We start from the raw sequence: 20,219 nt of genomic DNA, 5'->3' as shown, positions 1-20,219 counted from the left end.
GCTTTACTTCTGCCAGTATCTCGTCTCCTACCTTCCAAACTTTACAGAAGCTCTCCTGCGAACCTAGCAGAACTAGCACTCCTGAAAGAAAGGATATAGCGGAGACATGTCTTAGCCACAGCCTGGGGGATGTTTCCAGAATGAGATTTTCACTCTGCAGCGGAGTGTGCGCTGATATGAAACTTCCTGGCAGATTAAAACTGTGTGCCCGACCGAGACTCGAACTCGGGACCTTTGCCTTTCGCGGGCAAGTGCTCTACCAACTGAGCTACCGAAGCACGACTCACGCCCGGTACTCACAGCTTTACTTCTGCCAGTATCTCATCTCCTACCTTCCAAACTTTACAGAAGCTCTCCTGCGTGAAAGGCAAAGGTCCCGAGTTCAAGTCTCAGTCAGGAACACAGTTTTAATCTGCCAGGAAGTGACTGAAATAGTTAATAAAAGCAGGCTTTCACACTAAAAATAAGAAAATATGCTTAAATACTTTAGTGTCCCTCAGCTGATTTTTATAATGATCTGATGTTTCAAAAACCATCAATTTTATCCCTAAACACAGTTCTCCACATAGTATACTTTACAACATCTGTCAGTTTTGAATCAGCTATGGGGTTCATACGTACCTGAACAGGGGACAAGCAACTATTCTAAACTAACTTAAGATGATGGATGTACCACTTTCTTTAAATTCCATGTCATTACTTCATTGATGCTGTACTGCCCTGTGGCAAATTGGTAGTGTTGAAGTGAGGATGAGAGTGGGGAGAGCATGAAAGCTGGATCAGTATTACTTCGTTTAAGTCCAATGAATGCAGAATAATAAGGCATTTCCCTTCAGTAGATTGCACAGTACATTTATGGTGAAACAAGCACCATGTTTCTTGTTGTTATGCTGTGGTGGATATTCATCAAAAGAACAATGTTGCCCTTGTAGCCTGCTTGTTTGTGCTGCTTCTTTGATAGAAATAACTTTGTACCAAGAAAATGTTACATTGTTACAAGCAAGCCATTGCAAGAATTGGGAAGTTTCGTAAGTGGCACTACTATTGAGCGCTTCTCTTTTCACTGCTTCATTTGGAATAATTGCTTGAGAATGAATGTTTGAAAAAGGTTTTACTTTTAGAATAGATTATTTTAATAGGGAAAAGACCTCTGAGGATTTGGATATCTTAAAAAATTATGCTTGCTTTACACTGTAAAACTTTCATGTTTGATTACTACTGACTTATATTAAAAAATATATGTATATCGAGTAATACTAGCATGGAATCTTAGCTGAGATTACATTGTCTCTGCAATTTATTTATGCTGAGTACCTATAGTGCACGCATGAGTAATAGTGCACATTTTTTCACAGTATGAAAAGGGAAAGCCTCTCGTGAATCTCGTCGATAATATGGTAAAGCTCGGGTCACTGTATAGAGGACCCAGTGCTAGGGAGAGACTGGAATTTAATCAGAAAGTCCAAGAGAAACGCCTATTAGCAGAGGAGCGACGTGACTGGGACCGACTCAGTCCTGACCGAACTCAACTTCAGGTAAGTGTTCACTTCTCTGTTCATCCTCAACCAAAGATTTCCTGGAAACTGCTATGATCTTGTAATACCAAACAGCAGCTTATGACAATTTACAATCAAATTCGTGGCAGATAATGTAGTTAGATGTGCAACAATGAAAGAGAAGGCTCTCAAATGCTAATTAACTCTATATATGTACATTATATGTATTGTGTTCATTGACTAGATAGTGAGTTGACTGCAAGTTGTCAATCAATTGAAGAACAATGTTAATGAATTTAAGTTTTAAGAAGATTCATATTATGTGATTTCCTTTTCAAGTTCATATTATTGTAAGCATTCAGAAATTGCGAACACTGTTTGACTTACTGCTTTTCTCCCGTGCTCTCCTGTTGCCAATGGCATCTGCGTGGGCCAGCCACCAGAGGCCACCTATAATGACTGACACGACTCGTGCACACAGCACGGCATCTGCTGCTCTGTCCACCACAGTCCTGGTCTTTCAAGTGCTGTGCAGCGGGCACTCACTTATTGTTAGCAGCTGCTTGTATCAGTACCTGTATTGTTTCTATGTTTGTGTCTAAGTTCTCAGCTGTTGTTCACTTGTACGTGGAAGAAGAATAAACTTTGGTTCATTGTGACTATGCTTTTGTTTCTGTCTTATATTACGACACAGTTGGCAATGAGTGTGGTGTTCACTTCCATGTGCTCAGTCTGTCAGTTGTTCCTTCTGTTCTTCTGGCCACAGAGCCAGTCCTCAAGCAGAAGGAGGCTCTTACGATTGCCATCGTGAGATTGTCGGCCACATTCACTGTGCGTGCACCCACGCCTTTGGCATACTCACCACCCTTTCTCCCTTGTGATGATGTGGCCAAAGACAGGGAGGCTTATGAGACTGATGCAAACATGTGTCAGGCTTTGTTCCTTTCTTTGATTTCTCCTCAGATCTACCAGTTGTTGTGCCAGTTAGCCCCACACCGGGAACCTATATCACTTTTATTCAACAAAATGTGTAGGTTGTTCTCAAATTATCACTATAACTGTTCATATGTCATTGCGGCTTGTGTAGAACCCCACTAGTCCTACCAGGCTCAGGCAACCAAATCCGCAGCCTCAGTTGCAAATGTCAGTTTGTTATGGATTCTACGGTTTGTGACACAGTCATTCTGTTGGCTCTGAACGAGGAACTGTGTCAACACACACAACAGTGCAAAGATCCATCTTTGCCTGAAGTGTTAGATATTGCTCAATCCACATCTACATCTACATCTACATTTATACTCCGCAAGCCTCCCAACGGTGTGTGGTGGAGGGCACTTTACGTGCCACTGTCATTACCTCCCTTTCCTGTTCCAGTCGCGTATGGTTCGCGGGAAGAACGACTGTCTGAAAGTCTCCGTGCGCGCTCTAATCTCTCTAATTTTACATTCGTGATCTCCTCGGGAGGTATAAGTAGGGGGAAGCAATATATTTGATACCTCATCCAGAAACGCACCCTCTCGAAATCTGGCGAGCAAGCTACACCGTGATGCAGAGCACCTCTCTTGCAGAGTCTGCCACTTGAGTTTGTTAAACATCTCCGTAATGCTATCACGGTTACCAAATAACCCTGTGATGAAACGCGCCGCTCTTCTTTGGATCTTCTCTATCTCCTCCGTCAACCCGATCTGGTACGGATCCCACACTGATGAGCAATACTCAAGTATAGGTCAAACGAGTGTTTTGTAAGCCACCTCCTTTGTTGATGGACTACATTTTCTAAGGACTCTCCCAATGAATCTCAACCTGGTACCCGCCTTACCAACAATTAATTTTATATGATCATTCCACTTTAAATCGTTCCACATGCATACTCCCAGATATTTTACAGAAGTAACTGCTACCAGTGTTTGTTCCGCTATCATATAATCATACAATAAAGGATCCTTCTTTCTATGTATTCGCAATACATTACATTTGTCTATGTTAAGGGTCAGTTGCCACTCCCTGCACCAAGTGCCTATCCGCTGCAGATCTTCCTGCATTTTGCTACAATTTTCTAATGCTGCAACTTCTCTGTATACTACAGCTTCATCCGCGAAAATCCGCATGGAACTTCTGACACTATCTACTAGGTCATTTATATATATTGTGAAAAGCAATGGTCCCATAACACTCCCCTGTGGCACGCCAGAGGTTACTTTAACGTCTGTAGACGTCTCTCCATTGATAACAACATGCTGTGTTCTGTTTGCTAAAAACTCTTCAATCCAGCCACACAGCTGATCTGATATTCCATAGGCTCTTACTTTGTTTATCAGGCGACAGTGCGGAACTGTATCGAATGCCTTCCGGAAGTCAAGAAAAATAGCATCTACATGGGAGCCTGTATCTAATATTTTCTGGGTCTCATGAACAAATAAAGCGAGTTGGGTCTCACACGATCGCTGTTTCCAGAATCCATGTTGATTCCTACATAGTAGATTCTGGGTTTCCAAAAACAACATGATACTCGAGCAAAAAACATGTTCTAAAATTCTACAACAGATCGACGTCAGAGATATAGGTCTATAGTTTTGCGCATCTGCTCGACGACCCTTCTTGAAGACTGGGGCCACCTGTGCTCTTTTCCAATCATTTGGAACCTTCTGTTCCTCTAGAGACTTGTGGTACACGGCTGTTAGAAGGGGGGCAAGTTCTTTCGCATACTCTGTGTAGAATCGAACTGGTATCCTGTCAGGTCCAGTGGACTTTCCTCTGTTGAGTGATTCCAGTTGCTTTTCTATTCCTTGGACACTTATTTCGATGTCAGCCATTTTTTCGTTTGTGTGAGGATTTAGAGAAGGAACTGCAGTGCGGTCTTCCTCTGTGAAACAGCTTTGGAAAAAGGTGTTTAGTATTTCAGCTTTACGCGTGTCATCCTCTGTTTCAATGCCATCATCATCCCGGAGTGTCTGGGTATGCTGTTTCGAGCCACTTACTGATTTAACGTAAGACCAGAACTTCCTAGGATTTTCTGTCAAGTCGGTACATAGAATTTTACTTTCGAATTCACTGAATGCTTCACGCATAGCCCTCCTTACATTAACTTTGACATCATTTAGCTTCTGTTTGTCAGAGAGGTTTTGGCTGTTTTAAACTTGGAGTGAAGCTCTCTTTGCTTTCGCAGTAGTTTCCTAACTTTGTTATTGTACCACGGTGGGTTTTTCCCATCCCTCACAGTTTTACTCGGCATGTACCTGTCTAAAACGCATTTTACAATTGCCTTGAACTTTTTCCATAAACACTCAACATTGTCAGTGTCGGAACAGAAATTTTCGTTTTGATCTGTTAGGTAGTCTGAAATCTGCCTTCTATTACTCTTGCTAAACAGATAAACCTTCCTCCCTTTTTTAATATTCCTATTAACTTCCATATTCAGGGATGCTGCAACGGCCTTATGATCACTGATTCCCTGTTCTGCACATACAGAGTCGAAAAGTTCGGGTCTGTTTGTTATCAGTAGGTCCACGATGTTATCTCCACGAGTCGGTTCTCTGTTTAATTGCTTGAGGTAATTTTCGGATAGTGCACTCAGTATAATGTCACTTGATGCTCTGTCCCTACCACCCATCCTAAACATCTGAGTGTCCCAGTCTATATATGGTAAATTGAAATCTCCACCTAAGACTATAACATGGTGAGAAAATTTATGTGAAATGTATTCCAAATTTTCTCTCAGTTTTTCTGCCACTAATGCTGCTGAGTCGGGAGGTCAGTTAATGGAGCCAATTCTTAACCTAGCTCGGTTGTTGAGTGTAACCTCCACCCATAATAATTCACAGGAGCTATCCACTTCTGCTTCACTACAGGATAAACCACTACTAACAGCGACAAACACTCCACCACCGGTTGCATGCAATCTATTCTTTCTAAACACCATCTGTACCTTCGTAAAAATTTTGGCAGATTTTATCTCTGGCTTCAGCCAGCTTTCTGTACCTATAACGGTTTCAGCTTCGGTGCTGTCTATCAGTGCTTGAAGTTCCGGTACTTTACCAACGCAGCTTCAACAGTTTACAATTACAATACCGATTGCTGCTTGGTCCCCACATTCCTGACTTTGCCCTGCACCTGTTGAGGCTGTTGCCCTTTCTGTACTTGCCCAAGGCCATCTAACCTAAAAAACTGCCCAGCCCATGCCACACAACCCCTGCTACCTGTGTAGCCGCTTGTTGCGTGTAGTGGACTCCTGATCTATCCAGCGGAACCCGAAACACCACCACCCTATGGCGCAAGTCGAGGAATCTGCAGCCCACACGGTCGCAGAACCGTCTCAGCCTCTGATTCAGACCCTCCACTCGGCTCTGTACCAAAGGTCCACAGTCAGTCCTGTCGACGATGCTGCAGATGGTGAGCTCTGCTTTCATCCCGCTAGCGAGACTGGCAGTCTTCACCAAATCAGATAGCCGCCGGAAGCCAGAGAGGATTTCCTCCGATCCATAGCGACACACATCATTGGTGCCGACATGAGTGACCACCTGCAGATGGGTGCACCCTGTACCCTTCATGGCATCCGGAAGGACCCTTTCCACATCTGGAATGACTCCCCCCGGTATGCACACGGAGTGCACATTGGTTTTCTTCCCCTCTCTTGCTGCCATATCCCTAAGGGGCCCCATTACGTGCCTGATGTTGGAGCTCCCAACTACCAGTAAGCCCACCCTCTGCGACCGCCCGGATCTTGCAGACTGAAGTGGCAACCTCTGGAACAAGACAAGCAGCCATGTCAGGCCGAAGATCAGTATCAGCCTGAGACAGACCCTGAAACCGGTTCGTCAGACAAACTGGAGAGAACCGAGCGGGGTGGCGCAGTGGTTAGACACTGGACTCGCATTCGGGAGGACGACGGTTCAATCCCGTGTCCGGCCATCCTGATTTAGGTTTTCCGTGATTTCCCTAAATCACTCCAGGCAAATGCCGGGATGGTTCCTCTGAAAGGGCACGGCCGACTTCCTTCCCAATCCTTCCCTAATCCGATGAGACCGATGACCACGCTGTCTGGTCTCCTGCCCCAAACCAACCAACCAACCAACCAACCAAACTGGAGAGGCCTTCCGTTCAGCCCTCCGGAATGTCTTTCGCCCCCTGCCACACCTTGAGACGACTTCCCACTCTACCACAGGTGAGGGATCAGCCTCAATGCGGGCAGTATCCCGGGCAACCAGAGTCGTAGTCCGATCGGGGGATGCGTGGGATGAGCTGGCTGTCCCCGACAAACCCCCATCCGGACCCCAACAGTGATGCCCATTGGCAACAGCCTCAAGCTGTGTGACCAAAGCAAACACTGCCAGAAGCTGGGAGTGAAGGGATGCCAACTCAGCCTGCATCCGAACACAGCAGTTGCAGTCCCTATCCGTGCTAAAAACTGTTGTGCAAAGAACGTCTGAACTCATCTACAGAGAGCGCAAACAGATCGACACAAAATTTAAACGGTTATTAAAATACAAGATTGCCTAGTAAATGAAGTAATGCTGCTACTTGCGCACTGCTGACACACTGCTCGGCGGCGGAAGGAGACTACGCGATTTTACACTATTCAGGTACTAAAATGCGATGCTACAACTCTCAAATACTATAATACGCCCGAAGTTTATGAATTAGACAATGAAGGTACCAAAAACACGCAAAGAAATTAAGAATTAAACTATGTAACAAATGAGTGAGCTAGGAGTATACGACTTGCTGCTGCAGCTGCTTATCCAATGGTGGCAGGGAGCACACTGACTTACCAACCGACACTGGCCGTTCAAAACAAAAACAGAAGACAAACGACTACGCGAATTTACACTATTCAGGTACTAAAATGCGATGCTACAACTCTCAAATACTATAATACGCCTGAAATTTATGAATTAAACAATGCAAGTACCAAAAACACGCAAAGAAATTAAGAATTAAACTATGTAACAAATGAGTGAGCTAGGAGTATACGACTTGCTGCTGCAGCTGCTTATCCAACGGCGGCAGGGAGCACACTGACTGACAATTAACATCCACGATCATGACAGCAGGAGGAGGCTGCGAATGACACACAGGCCCTGTATGTTCTTTTTGTCGACAGTTGTCGCAAGTTTGAAGTATGTCATGCTGCAGATGATCAGATTGAGATCTGGTATAACATCACTGTGGTGGCTCCTGTTCCTGGTTGTCGGGCATCAGTCGGTTCTAGGGGGGGAGAACGATGTGACAGCTGTACAACTCAGGTGTCATCACCACGTAGGACAGTGTTGTACCACAGTGCAACAACAATCACCACCATGAAACCACAGCAACGGCACTGCTCTGCACTCCCCTCTTGGCCATTCTGCCTTGCGCACCGTGAGCGCCGGGCAACTTGTGACAACTGTTGACAAAAAGAACATAAGGGGCCTGTGTGTCATTCGCAGCCTCCTCCTGCTGTCATGATCGTGGATGTTAATTGTGTGTCACCAGCGCTTACAAATCATAACAAATTGTTTATTGAATGCGAGTGGTGACAATATGGCCAGACTACAAGTGGACACGGGTGAAGCCATGATTAAATGAACTCACAAACTTATGAGGATTTGGGATCTCTGGTGTTGCCTCCTGTTATTTGATGTTTGGTGAGTTACAACAAGCAGCATATTCCAGTTTTGGGGCTGTTTATGGCTTCCACTATGCATAAAGATGTGGTATGCTGACACTGCAAATTTGTCGGTGTGGCTTCTTTCAATGCTTTTGGTTTTTCCATTCATATGGTGCACCTCATTTATGCCAGGTCTCTTACCAGCAGTTAGATTCTCATTTCCCAGTGGGTCAGGTTGTGCCACTAATTTTGTGGCACACATTACTGTAAAACCTATAGTGCAATGACATTTTTTTCTTTCGAGTATGCGATATTCCATTGCCTCTGAGTGATCAAGTGAAAGCAGAATTATACAGGCTGATGTTGTTGGGGGTCATACAGCTTATTACATCGGGTGAGATCAATGGAACTGAGCGACCGCTACGCTCGCAGGTTCGAATCCTGCCTCGGGCATGGATGTGTGTGATGTCCTTAGGTTAGTTAGGCTTAATTAGTTCTAAGTTCTAGGTGACTGATGACCTCAGAAGTTAATTCGCATAGTGCTCAGAGCCATTTGAACCATCTGAGTGATCGAGCCCACTTGTGATTTTTAAAAAGCTACTGGCCAGCTTCGCCTCTATGGTGACTCCAAAGTTTCAGTTATACTCAGTCTATCATTGACACCTAAAGGCCCCATCTGGTTATTGGCTAAACTTCCCAGGAGCCAGTTTTTCTCCAAAATTGATTTATCTGCAGACTATTTACAGGTTCCAACAGATGGGGATTCTAAATGGCTCCTTGTGATTAACACCCCCTTCATGTTGTACCAATATTACTGCTTCCCACTTGATGTGGCTAGTTCCCTGGCAGTATTTCAGCATTTGTGGAACAATTGATGATGTCTGTTCCGGGCTGCATCAACTATCTTAATGAAATCGTGATGAGTACATCAACGGAAGGGAATTCATGTAACTTTTGCACCTTGTTCATGGTCTTACAGACTGCAGGGTTGAAATGCAGCTCGGTCATGTCACACTTCTTTCAGCCATCCATTGTGTATTTCAGGATTGAAGTTTCTCAGGATGATGTTAAGCCTTTACTTCATCATGCCACTGCTGTCATGGCTCTGCCTCACCCTATAGATGTCAAGGAACTCTTAAGAATTTCTAGGTAAAACTGCTTATTATCACATATTCATTCTGAGTGCAACCATGTTGGTCCAATCCCTTCTATGAGTTGCTACACAAGAACATACCTCTTCAGTGGATACCAGCCTGCAAGAGTACGTTCATGCTTTTCGAATATAAAGTACATTTGATTCCTTGTTTGGCTATTTTCCCTCCTGGCCATCGCCTGGTTTTGGTTATGGACACTTCTCAGTATGGACTCGGGGTACATCGGTATGCAGATGATTCTGAACACCCAACAGCTTACACATCAAAAACACTCAACTCCACTCATTACGGACCGTAAATTCTCGGTTTCATTGTTTGATCTGTCCTTCTTTGTTGCCCAACAAAACAGCACATCACCTCCAATGTTGGGACTTGTTTCTGTTTCACTACAACTATGAATACATTTTCAGCCTACTGCACAGCATGCCAATGCTGATGTGCTGTTCCAGATTTCAATGGGGCTGGATACTACTTTTAATCAGAATGAATCCTTTGTTTTCTCATAGATTTTGAGGTTCAAATATAGTGGAAGGGCCCAGATTGCAGTGTCTGCCCCTACTGATCTGGCATTGTGTCAAGCTGTTCACCTCATTTGACATGGTTGCTGGACAAGCCTCTGGGCATGGCTTTTGATCCTTTGCATAACTATTTTGCCTCCTATCACTGCCTTTCGGTATTTCATGGTGTTGTTCTCTTAGCTAGAGTTGTGATCCTAGCTATCCTGTACTCTTAGTGTGATTGTGGCTTTCCTATGGTGGGATGTGCTTCAGTTCCTAAATAAGGGACGTTGGGGGAAGGGAGGGTCTCACATAAACAGTTATTTCCCTGTGGCACATATTTTGGCCCGGAATTGACGGTGACATTGTGTGTCTTGTTGCAGTCTGCTCTCAGAATGCTACCCAACAGGCAGCACCTCAGGTGATGCTTTCTCTGTGGCACACCCACACCACAGCTTCCACAGGAATGCAGTCATGTTGATCTGTAGGACCTTTCCTACATTCTTACTGGTTGTTGGTTCTGATTGTTCCTCTAAATTTCCATATGTTACCCTGTCCTTTGATGTCAGCTGCAGATATGATTCAGGTCCACTCCAAAGTATTTTCTATTGAATGATTGCCTTATATGGTTATGGTAGATAAACCTCCACTGTTTGTGTCTTAGACCTTTCACAATTTCTGTACCTGTCAAGGTATTCCCCATGTGAATACTCGTGCTTTTCATCCCCAATCGAACAGTGAGGTGGAACGTCTCGTTCACCCATTCAGGGTTCAAATGAAGAAGTACGTTGTGGAGTTCTCCACAGATGATGCCTGAACACACTTCTTGAGTTCCTATAGGTTTGTACCAGTGGGGGATCAGAATCTGGCCAGAATGCTCCAGTGTTGCCAGCCACGTACAATCCTGCACCTGCTTATGCTGCCCCACTGACACCCATTCATCCATTGTGGCTCGCTCCTGGCTCTGCAGTCTGGTCTCAGGATTTTGGCCACTGACCAAACTCAAGTCCAGCCACAATCCACAGCTGCTGAGGCCATGGCATTTGTATGGTGTGCATCAGTTATAGCTTGGTGGTGCACCATCATGACCAGGTGTATCCATGTGCCATGTTGAGAGCTGCGGATCCACTGCCACCACCTCTGCCTCTTCCCTCAGCACCTGTCCCAGTCTTGTGGGTCTTCCCTGCTGTTGGGGGGCAGGGGGGGGGGGGGAGGAGGCGGCAGGCCTGCCTCCCTTGTAGGTGTTGCCACCTCCTGCCTCTCCTATGGGGTCCAGTCCCCTGGCACCTGCTTTTGGGCCTTTCAGTGATGCTTTGCTGCCACTGACAATTCCGCCACTGGCTGTTCAAGCACCTTGGGACCTCCCACACAACCGCCCCTGAGTGGCCAGTACCTCCACTGTTGGCACAGTTCCACCACTTTGTGGTACCTTTCCCCGAGGGGGGAGGGGGTGCTATAACCCTGTATGTAATGCCTGGATGGGTACCGCAGTACCAGGCCACCAGTGCATAACCCTTCAAATATTTTACCAACAGCATCTGCGCAGATTGTCCATCAGAGGCCACCTGGAGTGTGCCACATGACTTGTGCACATGGCATTGCTTTCACTTTGTATTTACTGGAGCCCTCCTCTTTATAAGCACAGTGCAGCAGGCACTCACTCTCATATTATTTTCGTACTTATTGTCAGCAACTGCTCACATCAGTACATAGATTGTTTCTATGTTTGTGTCCATGTTCTCATTTGTTGTTCCTTTCTATATGGAAGAAGGATAAACAAGAATTTCAAACAATTCTGAATGATACTAGTTAATTAGCAATTTTTTATGTTACATTCAGAATCAGAAGTGTTTTAATTGATGTGTAACGTTATTTCTTGGTGAACAGTGACATAAGATTTGTGGAAATACATTTTTTGTAGCACCCTGACTTTGTTATTCTATTTATTTCAAAACAGGCTAAAGTGCAGCAGTTATATCGCTTGGACCGGTTGCTGCAAGAGGAATCCAGCACATTGCAGAGTCTTCAACAGGATAAGGTGATTTTTTAGTGGTTGGAACTGTTACAGTCAAAGTTTTCTTGTAGAAGTACGCAAATCATTGCCCTAAACAGGAGTTATTACTTTGTTATGCATTTTTTTCACAATTAATATTTTTGTATTTTCACTAATATTCCAGTTTGACTATTCATAATTTTTTCTTGTGAAATTAAAAAAAAAGTCATTTATATTTTATTGCCAATAAAGAATTGAAATGTGCAGGAACTGCTAGAGAGAGCCCTAGCTGGTCTTCGGCACAAGCTTCAGAACAACAGTCATTTCTCACCAGTTGAAGTGGAACACTTCCGCAAGCAACAACGAGCACTGGAAAGAGAGCTGAGCCGTGTTCGCCTCTTACTTGCACACAATTCCAAGGTAAATAGATTTGAGAAATGCATTTTAGTGATAGCAAAATCTGTGGAATAGGTTTGATTTTAAAAATGGCTGGTCATTGAGGCCCATTCGAAATGGGTCTCATCACTGAAGATAATGATATTCCAGCCAAAGACATCTCTGGAGATGCTCCAGACAGCTGTCATTTACCAACCTGACTGTTGCCCACCATACAGCCCGACAAACGAGTGATGGTTTAGAGTCCCTTTTCATTTCATAGCAGCATCCCTTTTGTTGCTGTCTGTGGCATCTTTACAGCACACAGGTACATCGACGATGTTCTTCGTTCTGTTTTGTTGCCCTTCACGGCAAGCCATTGTGGGGCTACATTTCAGCAATATAATGCCCACTCACATGTAGCAAGAGTTTCTACAGCTTGTCTTCATTCTTAACAAACCCTACTTTGGCCATAAGGTCACCAGATATCTCTCCAATTGTGAATGTTTGGAGCATTATGAGCAGAGCCCTCCAACTCACCATCTCAAAGAACATTTTACAACTGTTGCAGTAATTTTTTTAGCAGATTATTTGCAGGCATAACACATTATGTTAGAAGCACGTATGACAACTAACAAGAATACTGTAGAAGGGTTTGGTATTCTATTTGCATACTGCTAGGTACAAGATGTGAATTAATATTACTCTGAATTCCCATCACATGGTGTGATGTTGGTTGAAATTCAAAAAACATTATATGTTAAATAACGACACACTGATGGTAAAAAAATTTTATTTTAGCTATTATATTAATTGTTTGAAAATTGTTAACTCATGTCAATGGTTAAATTTCTAGTATTCTGAACCTCTATCTGAATACTAATCATTTTCAGAAGGACAATTCTTTTTAACATTTTTAGTGCGTTAAAACTTTTATTTATTTAACTGACATAAAACAACTCATGTGTCTAGGTCTCTCATGCATTGACCATTCACAATGACAAGCAGAACAATAACTGAATTTTAATCTATTATGTTTAACTATTTATAGACACACAAATAAAACTTTGCAAATTCTTCGTTGATTCGGGTGAAGTTGACAGTCTTTTCCCAAGCAGTTCTTTTACAAAAAAAAGTATTCATGAATGCAGCAAAAATGTGATCTAATGAATCCAGCAAAATTGTGACAAAATGGATTCAGCAATAATTGTCTTATAACAGTCTGACAGTGTAGTGGGGAAATCATTGTTACAAGTGTCTGTATGTTAAATTTTGAATTTGTGATGTGGGTTGTGGTTTTGTCTGTTACATCATACAGTTGAGATCATAAGAGTTGTCAGTGTGAAAATGCTGCAGGTGTACAAATGAAAATTGGGTGAATTAAGGAAATGTATCCTGTATATTTTTGGACTATGTCTCACAGAAATTCTAAAAGGAAAACTAAGAATTAACAAGGCTAGCTGAGCGTATAAAATTTCCAAAGGAACCATGATAAACAGGATTCACAGTCATCATGTTAAAACACAAGGCAGTCAGCCAGTTTTTAGTGCTAAAGAAGAAGTGTGTGTGTTTCTTCAGATGTTCATAAAGCAAATTTGTGATCACATTTTTTTTGTCGTTAATCCTTCTTTGTATGTTACTCCGATATTAGTATTAAAATTTAATTGTTATGCAGGTACATTTTTCAGTTATTGATAAAGTATTCAGAATAATTAAAGTCACCCTAGAGTCATAAACAATCCACAATTATCGCATAAAAGATAATTGGTCAGCCTCACCCCCAGGTGGGGTGAAATTGACCGACACAGCTTTTTCTTTTTCTAATTTTATGATCTGTTAGAGCAAGAGGTAATAAAGACCAAAAATTGTATGACTACAGCTCGTTGCTGATGCTCTGAAAAAAAGTAATAATAATTTTATTGGCTTCTGATGTATTTAAGGTCCATAATCAGTCAGTTTCACCCCCTTTTGAAGGTTCTTTTAAAGTAAACTATTTGGTTGGTAAGACTTTTATGTTTTGGATAAAACTTATTTAAGAGAAATAAATGTATTTTATGCATCCCCTTTGTTTTTTCTGGTAGTTTTTGAGTCATTAATATCAGTTGAAAATCCTTGTAGAACAGTTAATTTTGCACTTTTACTTCTGTTTACCATTTTTAGCAGTCTCTTAATCAGTTTTAACTATGTTAATACCACTGTTCCAACCAGTCACTTAAATGGTTGGAATTAGGTTTCTTTGGTATATTTTTCAATCATATAACTTTTATTTTGATGCATTCTATATTATTACATTGCACGCACACTAATGCATAGTGGAACAACTACATAAATAAATAAAGTATCATTCATAAAACTGATGTAAGCTGCTTCCGACATAACATGAGATATGATTAAAAAATATCATTGCAGAAACTTGAAGAAACAGTAGCAGAGAATGCACGCCTGGAACAGGAGCTTGTAATTTTACGCCAAAAACTGCAACAGCCAATAACAGAACCAGGTGGTGGGACAGCTGCACTGGAGGCAGAGTTGAGAAGAGTGCAGAGGCTGGTGGGAGACCTCACAAGGCAACGCAAGCAGCTCAGCCTGCAAGTGCAGCAGCTGACCCAGCAAAGGCCTGGACCTGCAGGTGTCACTGGTAGTAGAGGTGGGTCCTCATTTAGTGTGTGGCAGAACTCCTTTGCACAGGAGCTAATTTATTCATTACTATTCTCCCATTGTTCAGTGATCTTCATTGTTCACAATTATTCTTCATTCTGTGGCTGATGTGACAGTACTCTCATAAATTGCATTTACATCTTTGTCTGTACTCTATTATGCACTGACTGTGTCGAATATTGTAATACTGCACCAGTGTAATCTTCTTTCCACCATAATCCATTCACAAATTGAGTTTGGGAAAATTGCTCTTGGTACACTGTTATATAAGGCTGAACAGCTCTAAATTTATAATTGTGGTCATTATGTACGATACAGTGGGAATAAATAATGTGTTTCTTTAGTAGTCTTGAAATGTCTGTTCTCAGAATTTAAGAATAGATCTTTCTGTGAAGTACATCATCATTCTTGTTTTGTTTCCCACTTGATTTTGTCAGTTCTTTGGTGGCACTTTTGTACTAAAGAAAAAAATCCATGTCAAATGATACAGCTTTTGTCTGAATCATCTCAGTCACTCATTAATTCAAGTATGTAAGGTTAGCTGATGTACAGATTAAACTCAGTGACTGGTTAGAAGAGGACTTTATGTGTAGCTTTCATAATGATGAATTACATTTTCTTAGGGGTTTTCAAAAGAATTTGATTCTGACACCTGCCTTCACCGCAACCCCATCAATTTAGTCATTCAATGCAAAATATTTCCTCCAGTATTCGAAAATATTGACTGATGCCACAGATAGTTTGGTAATGAAACAATGGAAAATCCAGGTAGGAATATAAACAATATCACAAAAAAGATAGACTGCTACTCACATTATAGATCACACATTGAGTTGTAGACAGGAACAATGAAAAGGCTGTTACATATTGAGCTTTCAGCCAAAGCCTTCAGCAGAAAAGAAAATACACATACATTCGTAAAAGCAAGCACACCTCACACACTCATGACCACCATCCCGACCACTCTGCCCAGAGCAAATTTGTGTTTTTTCTTTTCTGAAGGAGGCTTTGGCTAAAAGCTCAATGTGTAACAGTATTTAATTGTGCACCTCTGTAACTCAACATGTTATCTTTACAGTGAGTAGCATTCTACCCTTTTCATAATATTGTTGATGGTTTAGTAATAATAAATTGGAGTTTGTCTCTTGTGTTTGTGCACTTTGTTATGTTTGTGAATATTGAAAGGTGTAAAGGTTACCACTCACCATTTCTTGAAATGCTGAGTGGTCGACAGGCATGTTAAACAGGATTGGAAATATTTCTGGGGTCAAGTGGAGGGTTTGAGGACAGGTGTGGAGGTGGCTGTGGGTCAGAGGTTAGCAGAGACTGATGCCAGGAGGATTGTGGGATTGAAGAATTTGTTGTAATGACAACTAACCTAACACGAAACACACACGCACACACACACACACACACACACACACACACACACACACACACACAGCTTAAGTATCCTTGTCAAGTATATTGTTTTGGTGGTGAAACTGTACTGGGATGAGACGTGTATGGTGGACTGGGTGAAAGGGAAACACAGGTGGAGAGAGAAGAAGAAGATGACTGAAGGCTGTTAAGTGGAGACCGCAAGGGAATGTGATAGGTATGTGGCACCACTGCTTTTCCTGGCACAGGTAGGGAGAACTGCATGTGGCATACAATGAATTAGATGAGTGGATTGGGGGGGGGGGGGGGGGGGGGCACGATACAACAGACTGAAAGTAAACAGATATGGTCAAGTGGAGGGTTTGGGGACAGGTGTGGAGGTGGCTCAGGGTCAGAGGTTACCAGAGACTGAAGCCAGGAAGATTGTGGGATTGAAGAATTTGTTGTAATGACAATCTCCAGGTACATAGTTTGGAGACTGTAGTCTTGATGGGTGGGCAGATCAGATGACATGAAGCAGCCACTGTGGTCAAACATGTCTAGCAGTGTGTTCTGTTGTGACTGGTGTACAGGTGCATATTAAAGAAACAGGGTCTCAAGTAGACAAGAACAATGTATTCTTTATTAAGAGTGGCATAACACTGAAAACATATGAGAGATAACACTGGCAAGTAACTGTCTGTTAGTCCATTTGTCCAAGCCAGTGTCAAAGTCAACATAATCTGGTTACCATTGGTTCAGTATGTACTCAGTTGGATGGGATACTGGTTGTGGCCAGTGTACAGCCCTGAGGGTACGTTGAGTGAATGCTGAGTGGTTACCGTGTGCTCCGATTGATGAACCGGTGCGCAGCTTCCTTGGGGACAAATGGTGGACCCATCTCAATGATAGCTGAAGATTCTACATCCTCCTTCCCCTTAGGGTAAAGGTGACAAAGTTATTGTAATGGTCTTGCATCATGGTGCTGGAATGTTGTGCAGTGCTTGCCACAGAATCTACCCTCCCCCCTTCCCCCCTCACCCCCCCCCCCCCTATCCCAGTGCGGGGAGACAGCATTGACCACGCAATACTGGGAAAAACAGTGCCGACAGCTGTTCACAAGGGAGAGATGTTATCCCTGGGCTGATGCTGGGGTGTCCTCAGGTGTGGGGCTGTGACCTGGCGCCTGGCATGTGTAGCCAAGCTTAGAAGGAAGAAGATAGAGCACCAGAAGAATACATTGTGTGCAAAGTTGGCTGAGCATGCATAGGAGCATGAAGAGAAGAGGCTTAGAATTGAGACTTGAGAAGGGGATGAGGTACAGAGGTTCCTGTAAAAAGGTGGAGAGGCTGGCAGAGCCCAGGAGAGAAGTCAAGATCTGGAGCCATTCCAGAAACAGAGAACTGTGGCAGTGTCATCTAGAGGTGACTGACACTGGAGGTGCTCCACAAACGTGGCTGGACACCTCCTGTTCCATGGTGAGGTCATCTGATGGCACTTGACCTTGTGGCTTCTTGTGGTGCCACTGGCTCAAAGGAGTCCTGGAGAGCCGAGCAGGCAGAGACAGTGCGTGGTGTGGCTCCTTGCACGTTTACCCATGCCTGCTGTGGAGTTTGCAACAAAACTAGAATGAGGAGTGGGATATTGGAGTGTACAACAAACATACTGTAGCAAGTGTCAGATGTTAGAATACCGTGAATGTAGAAAGAATACCGAGAAGCACTGTCTCCCCGGGGTGGGGGACAGTAAAACATCTGTCCAAATTGTCTGAAACCCTCAATGCTAATGACAGAAAATGCAACTTTGTAAACCTAGAATCTTGCTGCCCCATTGATGCATCTTGGGCAGCACCACCCCAGTGAGGAAGGCTGGCAATGGCTGCATCATTTAAGACTCAAAGAGGAAGGGCAACATGAGGCATGACTGGAGAAGGGCAGCAGCTGGGTGGATGTCGCAGGAGTGTAGACTTTACCCCTGTCACCATTTTGTTGTGACCAGTATACAGGTACATGTTGAATAAACTGGCTCCTAAGCAGACAACAACAATGTACTCATTGCTAGGAATGGCATAACACTGAAAACACATTAGACCTTTTGATGGTAGCATAATTAGCTTACCGTCTGATAGTTGCTAAACAATGGCATTTCACAGTTCTGTTGTCAGTTACAAGAAAAGATAACATTTTGCTTGTAACTGTCCATTAATCCATGAGTATCTGGACTGACATGGAAGAGCTACTGTTAGCTCAGCATGTGCACCATTGAATGGGCCACTGGGTTTGGCCAGCATACAGCCTAGGGTGTATGCTGAGTGAACTCTTGTGTGGTGAGTGTGTGTCCGAGTGATGAGATTCTGGGCATGGCCACTGTAGAGCCCAGAGTATATGCCACACACATCCTGCCTGCAAATTGTTGAGCAGTGTCTTAATCATGCAGATGGAAGGATTTCTATGAGCAGCAAGTGATGTGGTTACAGTTGCATGGTCTTATGAAGTGTGATATATTGTTATTTTTATTGTATTTTATGGGTTTATTTACAAGATTAGCAAGTATTCTTGATTTTCAAATGTTTATTGAAATGTTCATTGAAACTAAACTCACCTTGTGAATGTTTTGTCGTGTGGTAATATGTTGGTAAAGATTTGTGGAAGATTTTGTGTTGTGTTCTCTTGAGTCCATTGAAAGTTACCATGTTTGTTTGCAGATTTATTCACCAATCTTCATAGCGCCCCTCCAACTCCATGTCGACATAGTGTATCTGAACCTTTTTGTAGTAATTAGAATGACTACAAAGAGTAATATTTATGTTTGAGTCTCACCTAATTATTTGTTAGAGATGGGCACTCATTTACTTCTTCCTTGAATTCAACTTTTACTCTTACTATCAAGTTGTAATACATAATATTCACAATTATAAGTTCCCTTCATCTTTATCAGAGCAAGAACAAAATTGTAGCCATTAACATTACATTTAACAACAGAGAGAATAGAAATGAGAGATAATGCAATGACAATATTCAATTTTCGTATGCAAGGAGCATACTCCTAGACTTCTAGACACAGCACAGTATATGACACAGCTATTTCCATAATAAAATGTGATATCACAGTGCTGTGCTAGTGGTGAGACTGGCATCTCATGCGGTGGCTTCAGGAGATAACAGGGATAACAAACTAGAAGTTTTGGTCATTGTCCAGAAAGTTGACATACACATGCAACATGTGCAGGCCGACACTGGCTTGTCGCCATGTGGGCTGATTCTGGCAGGCAACTAGCCATGTGGGCTGATTCTGGCAGGCAACTAGAGTCTGAAAACATGCCAATTGTAGGTATATGTTGGGTTACGAAAGTGGTTGGTGAATGGCCATAGACATGGGGTGCTCTATCACTGGATGGTCAACTCTTTCTTGGTCACATTTTGACATTGGCATTCATATTAGTGGACATTTGGTGGTCATGCACATTTAAGAAGCTGTACTAAAGTTACAGCACAGCTGGTATACAGCGTTACTGCTTTCACAACTAGCTCCTGTTGCTTTCATAGCTGGCTCCTGTCTCTGATAGAGAAGGTTTTTGTTTGTGACAGCACTACAGTAGTATGTGCTGAGGGAGGAGTGGGGATGCATAATGCAGGTCTTGTATGTGGATCTCCCACATGCTTCTGGCAGAGTGTTTGGGGAATAGGTCAGGTAAGGTTGGATGGATGGTAGTATACCACTCTGAGAGAGGTGGGAATGATTATGGGTAGGATATTTTGTCTGGGCATGCGGATGGGTATTGGAAGACCTGGCTAAGGATGTTGTTGAATTATTACTGTCCAGAGTGGTATTAGGTAATGAACAGGGTTCTCCTATACAGCTGATTCATGGGGCTGATTGGGGGATTACAGGCATGTGTGGAAATGGGATAGGAGCTCTCTGTTTGTGGACTAGGTTTGGAGGTTGTTACCTACCTGCAAAGGCACCAGTAAAACATTCAGCATACTTTTCAAGGAACTGCTCGTCATTGGAAATACATTGTTTGTGGGTGGCCAGTTGTTTACTTGAGATAGCAGCTGTCAAAATGGATGCTCTGTTTCTGGTTGGTGGGCTTTATAAGGG

The 20,219-nt window shown here is 43.0% G+C and overlaps 1 protein-coding gene across 1 annotated transcript in view; it reads left to right on the top strand.

Moving 5' to 3' along the window:
- The window catches only part of LOC124622695, a gene marked incomplete at its 5' end in the record, with an annotated part of 712,404 nt that overhangs the window by 619,311 nt on the left and 72,874 nt on the right, over nt 1-20,219 (top strand). Inside the window, 4 exons of the mRNA XM_047148485.1 lie at nt 1,356-1,535; nt 11,691-11,771; nt 11,994-12,146; nt 14,511-14,748. Of these exons, the coding sequence (XP_047004441.1) occupies nt 1,356-1,535; nt 11,691-11,771; nt 11,994-12,146; nt 14,511-14,748 (652 nt within the window). The remainder of the gene's footprint in view (nt 1-1,355; nt 1,536-11,690; nt 11,772-11,993; nt 12,147-14,510; nt 14,749-20,219) is intronic.

This window comes from Schistocerca americana, chromosome 7 (assembly GCF_021461395.2).
Source record: "Schistocerca americana isolate TAMUIC-IGC-003095 chromosome 7, iqSchAmer2.1, whole genome shotgun sequence".
NCBI lineage: Eukaryota > Metazoa > Arthropoda > Insecta > Orthoptera > Acrididae > Schistocerca > Schistocerca americana.
This window is presented reverse-complemented; position numbering and strand designations above follow the sequence as displayed.